We start from the raw sequence: 6,678 nt of genomic DNA, 5'->3' as shown, positions 1-6,678 counted from the left end.
TCCTTTTCTTTTCCTCGTCCCAAACTCCCATCGCATAATATAAATATCCCTTCTCCTATATATCTATATATATATATATATATATATATATATATATATATTCATGATCAAATTAGTATCATTATCATTCACCGTAACAAACACCACCATGGCACCATACGCTTAAATCAGGCCATGATTATCGTCATTATCAACATGCACCGTGACGTGGCACATTATAAACAAAGTGTTTTGCGTCATTTTCAAATTCTTAGCCATTAATAGTGCGGATGAAATAGCATCTCAAACACGCCAAAATAAGATTACAATCCCAAACACCCAACAAAACAACAAACAATTGTTATAGCACCAATCCCCACTATATATTAATATAAAACACCGCTCCTATGTTTCCCCCCCTAATAAATCAAATTCCAAATACATACATAAAATAAAACATAAAAAAGAAAAAAAAACTAACATGGATGTTAGTTGCACATGAACATCACTACTTATGATCAAGCCCAATCACCTCTCCGAAAAAACAGAAAAGTAAAAAACCAAAAATTTACATATCTTAATTACGAGTTCCTTCCAGGTTCTCTTTCAATTTTTATTTTTATTTCTTTATACTTTGGTTTAGATTCCAGATATTCTTTACTCTTTCCCTCTCAGGTCATAAAAAACAAAAAGAAAAAAGAGAGAAATTTCTTAAGTATTTTCAAGGAAGATGAAAGAGAGAAGAAGTATTATCTTGATCAGACCAATGAGCGTGGGTCCAGTAAGGCTGATCAACGGTGTTAGGAAGATCAAACAAACCTTGATCCGCACCGGGTTGCCAATCCAACGATCCAAACCCTCCCTGATGCCCAGTCTTATGCTGCAGCGAAGAAAACTCAAGCGGCACAGTGTGATCGAGAAACGACGCCGTACCGAACTCCTGATGATTCTGCTGCTGCCACTGACCATGGCCTCCACCTGCTGCCGCCTGCACCTGATTAGTAACACTAATACCGAAACGAAACGACGTCGCATCGAGGATGCTGTTGTTATTTTTATTGTTCCCAAACCCAAACGCTTCGTTGTTGTTTAAATTGATGAGGCTGGTGAAGTTTCCTATCTCAGAGAAAATGCCACCACTATCCAAAGAGGGGTTAGGGTTAGGGTTAGCGAACATCTTCGCCTCACGGTGGTCGTTGTCAAGTAATAAACTGTTCTTCGACGGAGCGTTTGATGTCGTCGGCGGCGGCGCCGACATCTCCTCCGTCGCGGTCACGGTTAAAGTGGAGCTTTCACTGCTGGAGTGAGAATGAGAATGATGCTCCAGCTCTGGTGCCGGTGGCGTTGGTGCGGTGGCCGGTGCGGTTGCCGAGAAAGAAGAACGGTTGTTATTAGTGTTGCTGGTGGTGGTGGTGGTGGTTGTTTTGGGTTTGTTGGAGCGTTTAGATTTCCGGCAACCGCCACCGACGGGGACGTTGCGGAGGACGCCACCCTTGGTCCAGTAGCGGCGGCAGTTCTTGCAGAAATGGCGCGGCTGGGAAAGGTTGTAGTTGTTGTAGTAACAGAACTTGGTGTTGAGTGAGTCACAACGTGGGCACTTTAGCGGCGGCGGCTGCTGCTGGTGGTGGTGCGGCCTCAGCCTCCGGTCGCCGCCGCCGTAGAACCTGCCGCCGCCGATGGAATGTGTTTCGTGCATTTCCCAAACCTGAAATTTGGAAATGTTTTTTTGTGTTCTGTGGTGAGTGAGAAAGAAAGAAAGAAGATGGAGTTTCTCTCTTTTTCACTGTGTAGTGTGTACTATGTTTTCTTGTTCTGTTGGAGTTGGATGAAGGAGTGTGTCAGTGTGTAAACAAGGTTTCGGGGAATAGTGTGAAAGAAAGAGTCTTCGGACAGACAAATACCTCTGCAGAGGATGGGCCACTGCTCGTATCGCTATCTTCCATTTTTCTAACATTTTTCAAGGCAATTGACCGAAACGACCTTGTGCAGAGGATGGGCCACCACAGAAGAGGCTTCAAAAATACGAAACAATCCCTCCAAGATACAACAAGTCTTATAACGAACATTTACTCAAATGTTTTTTTTTCTCGATTTTTATTAATGATTATTTAAATAGTACTTAATTTTTTTTTAATTTTTGTATCTTTATAGTACTAAAAATAAAATAATTATTATGATTTTTTAAAATTAAATAAATTTTGCACGCTTTATTTTGAAAATTTTGATTCTCATGATGATTGAATGTATATATCATGTTTATACAAATTGTTTTCTATAATAAATGAAAAGGTAATACAATGTATAATAAAATGTTGAATAAGTAAATTATATGAATCATATAATTTTATTGTAAAATATTTGTAACTTGGGTATATCAACAAATTAAATTTCAACATGTTTTAAATCTATGCATATATGATTCTGTCGATTTTTAATCATTATAAAAAAATATTACTTTTCAATCCTTACGTTTATTTACACTTCATGTGCATTTTTATTAAAAATACACTTCATGTGCATTTTTATTAAAAATACACTTCATGTGCATAGGAAGTGATTTTGAGAGGAATTAGAGAAGAAAGAAATAAAAGATATATTAATTGAAGTGATTTTTCTATGAAATATTATATTATTGGATTGCTGGAATTAAGAAGAAAAGATATAGAGTGATTTATTTTTACTTGTTTGGTTACAAGGAAAAGTGGAGGAAAAAAATGAAAAATATTAGGAAAAGACAAATAAGTCATATTAACTTATATTTTTACCATTTTATTTTAGATATTATATTTTATCTTTTATTTTAACTATGTTTTATATAATTATATTTTGATTTTTTCAATTTCTACCAATCTACTATACATGCCCATTTGGCAAACGTCTATATATAAATGCTTCTATAGTTTATAGTTAAACTTAATTTACATCTAATGTTTTTTTTAGTAGACAGAGATTTTTTTTTAATGTAAGCTACTACGTTATAGCCTATCAAGAAAAATAAGAACATCTTCAATAAAATAATTCTCTTTGAGTGTTTAGATGAATCTCACTTATATATATCACTCATTTGTACTCTTCTTAATGTGAGCATCTCATAAGCACCCGATCTCTCCAGTGGAGCACCTTTTTCTGATTTCTTAAATGTACTCCACCAAAAAATTCAGATTCTTACATTTTATCAACAACTTATTTATTTTTATAATTATCTTAATTATAAGTTAATTAATTTTAAAATTTAAGAGATCTATTTAGACTATTCTTATGCGAAATTATTTTTTATAGTAAAAAAATAATTAAATAATATTTTATTTAAAATGATATTGGCACCAAATAATTAATAACATTTTTTACAGCATAATTACTCAAGTCCATATTTTTCTTTAATTTTATTACACAACCTTTCATAAACTTGTAGTTGTGTGGCCATCATACTAGTAGTGTCCTTGAAGGGATTTGGGATTCTATATCTTTGTCCTTCAACTTGTTGGGTTCATGCTTGACACATGTCAAATCTTTTAATGCTATTTTTTTTTTTTTTTACTTTTGTTTCTATTCCATAACAGTGAGATCAATAAAAGCAAACGATGTTTCTTTTCCTTTTGATTTTGCCTTTATTTTTACTGTTTTGTCCCCATTGGTTGAACTATAATAGGTGAAGTTGGGTCAAAATTTGATGGTGTGTCTGGAATAGAAGGGGACTAGTATGCTCCAGAAGTAGAAACTTTTTTTCCATTGCTGCCTCATTTTTGTTTGGATGGACCAAATTCAAAGATCATGAATCAGGGTTAATTTAGTTTTTATTTTAGTCTTCTCACTGGACATTATTAATTGAATTAATCATGCAGATTCCAAATGCTAAGAGAGCTTATTCCACACAGTGACCAAAAGAGGGACAAAGCATCTTTTTTATTGGAGGTACATTCATATGAGATGACATAGTTTTTATCTTATGTAAGTTTGTTATATTGCTGATTAATGCTCAATCTGAAGTATTTGTAGGTCATTGAGTATATTCATTTTTTACAAGAGAAGGTGCACAAGTATGAAGGTTCATTTCAAGGGTGGAGAAACGAGCAAGAAAAATTGATGCCATGGGTAAATCTCGTTTCTTTTGTTGGATTCGTTCATTAGTATCATATAGCCTAGTGCAACGGATTTGAATTTAGAAATATTCATAAATCATAATGATTGCGACCTATCCAAAAACTTATTTTGCAATTTTTTTTAGAAGAAAAATAATGACAAGCCAGCAGAAAGTTTTCAACCTTGTGGCACCGATAATGGGTCAAGCCCATCTTCAGCACTATTGTTTGCTTCAATGGTTGACGAGAAAAATATCACCATCTCCCCAACAATTCCTCCGAGTACCCAAAATGTAGAATCTGGCTTGGCACAATTTAAATTTTAGAAGATTCTTATAAAATATCAATATAATTATAAAAAATATAGTACGCTAGATTATCAAGAAGAGTTTTAGAAATACATAAATTTATAATGATTAATTAAACAAATATAGCGGAATTTGAATCTATAGGTAACCAATTATTTCGTGTTTCTTTTTCAATCAAAACTTTTTTATTCTTTGATAGGACATTCATAACTATTTATGAAGGGAAAAAGAAATTATATATGATGATTATAACATTTTTACAACTTAATAGAATTCTTATTATTCCCTAATGAATCAATACTTACGTCGATTGATAACATAAAATAAACTCTACTAATAATAAATAGTTAATATAATTATCTTATAATATTACTCCATATTAATTGTTGTTAGAATAAAAAATTCCAAGAACAACACCTACCTACCTACCTACCTCCTGGAATAATCAAGAAGGCTTTTCCAATTCCTATTCCTTCAGAGCTAATTTTCTTCACTCCAACCTAGGTGGAGTAGTGTCTCCAATAAGTACTTTTTTTGTTTTTACATTTTAAGACATATATAGGATTCCGATAAATTTATTAGTGTAATGTGTTGTTTATATTAGTTAAGGTTGAATGAGGAGTACATATTGTTTAAAGTATTTAATTATAATTTGTTTAAAATGTATTTGATGCTTTTATTGTTAAGTAAATATATTGTAATTTTTAATCTAATTGTTTATTTATGTTGTGGTAAGTAAAAACGGAGTTCATATTAAAAAAATACTTTTAAGGTCATGTTAAGGTAATAACCGATCAAAAACACAATCTTTTTAGATCGATTAGTATAATGATCGATTTAAAAAGTCTATTTTTTGGATAAGTTATAAGAGAAGATTGATCTAAAAAGTGTATTTTTAAAACCAATTTAAACTTTTTAGATAAGTAGTAACTAGTAAGGGAATCGATTTTAAAAGATAATGTTGAAAATATTTAGCCATGATTTGATGAGACATTTATCTTTCTTTTTAAATGATTGAATTTTGTTATTTTGAGTCTTTACCATCAATTAAATGATGATATGTCATCTTACAAATTCCAACACTATCAATGTTTGTAATGATATCAAGTTATCATTTAATTGATGATAAAGACTTAAAACAAAAGTTTTAATATATCAAATACTCAAAACAATAAATTTTTTTATTAATAATTAATAACAAAATTTAATCATTTATCAAGAATGTTAAACATATTTAAGTCTAAATTTTTTTCCAAACTTTTTTCCAAAAGAAACTATTGTTTGATATATGAAAGACTTGAAAATAGTTTAGATAAAATAAGTCAGACGGGGAGTTTTACCATTTAGGGATGTTTTTTTTTTTTTTTCTATTTTTTCATATGGGTAGTTTTGAAATTATTTTTGAAAAAGGATAAGTTGTAACAAGGGTTATGACTATTTTTTTTTTTTACTTTTTTTAATTAAAGTTATAAAAAAATTTATGACTTTAATTTAATTTTTTATTTTATTTACGACTTCAAAATCGTACATGTTTTTTTAACTTATGACTTCAAAGTAAGTTTTTTTTTTCTTTCTAGGACTTTGAAGTAATTTTTTTAAGTTTTTTATTTTAGAATTTTTATATTTACATGTATTTTTTTTGTTTTCAATTTTTAATGAAATTGTAAATAATTTTATTTATTTATTAAATGAATATTTTTAATTTTACTTGTTATTAGTTTCATTTAATATCTTGTATATATTTTTATATAGTTTTATTTAGTATGTTATATATATATATATATATATATATATATATATATATATATATTATTTTAAATACTTTTTATTTAAAATATTTTATATACTTTTTAATATTGTTTTGTTTAATATATTTTATATATTTAAAATTTATATAATTTTTTAATAATGTTATTGAATTTGATTTTTTTTAAATGAAATAAAAAACTAACATAATGATATTTAATATTTTTTGAATATTTATTTTGTTTTAAATACTTAAATTTTAAAAAACTAAAATTTTAAAATAAATATTAAAATATTTTGTTACTAATATTAACTTATGAAATAATATTATTTATTTTGTATAAAAGAATTCACTATTTACAACATCTAATAATTTAATAACAAAAGTAGTTGTTAAATTAAAAATAATAAAATATATTAAAATAAAATGAAGGATACAATTTAAAGAGAAATATACAAAATAAAAATTATATTAGTTATCTGCTTATTTGTATGCATAATTATTATGATTATGTTAAATATGAAAAATATTAAAATATAAAATATATCTAAATTTTAAATATATA

The 6,678-nt window shown here is 28.8% G+C and overlaps 1 protein-coding gene across 1 annotated transcript; it reads right to left on the bottom strand.

Moving 5' to 3' along the window:
* Nucleotides 1-229: 229 nt before the first annotated feature.
* On the bottom strand, nt 230-1,963 carry LOC114416645 (dof zinc finger protein DOF5.4-like). Its single transcript, XM_028381595.1, has one exon. The coding sequence runs from the start codon at nt 1,673-1,675 to the stop codon at nt 701-703; it is 975 nt and encodes a 324-aa protein (XP_028237396.1). The 5' UTR covers nt 1,676-1,963; the 3' UTR covers nt 230-700.
* Nucleotides 1,964-6,678: the final 4,715 nt, after the last annotated feature.

Source organism: Glycine soja, chromosome 6 (genome assembly GCF_004193775.1).
Source record: "Glycine soja cultivar W05 chromosome 6, ASM419377v2, whole genome shotgun sequence".
Taxonomy (NCBI): Eukaryota; Viridiplantae; Streptophyta; class Magnoliopsida; order Fabales; family Fabaceae; genus Glycine; species Glycine soja.
This window is presented reverse-complemented; position numbering and strand designations above follow the sequence as displayed.

Coding starts and splice junctions, on each gene's coding strand:
- LOC114416645 (XM_028381595.1), bottom strand. CDS start 1,675: ATGCACGAAACACATTCCATCGGCGGCGGCAGGTTCTACGGCGGCGGC.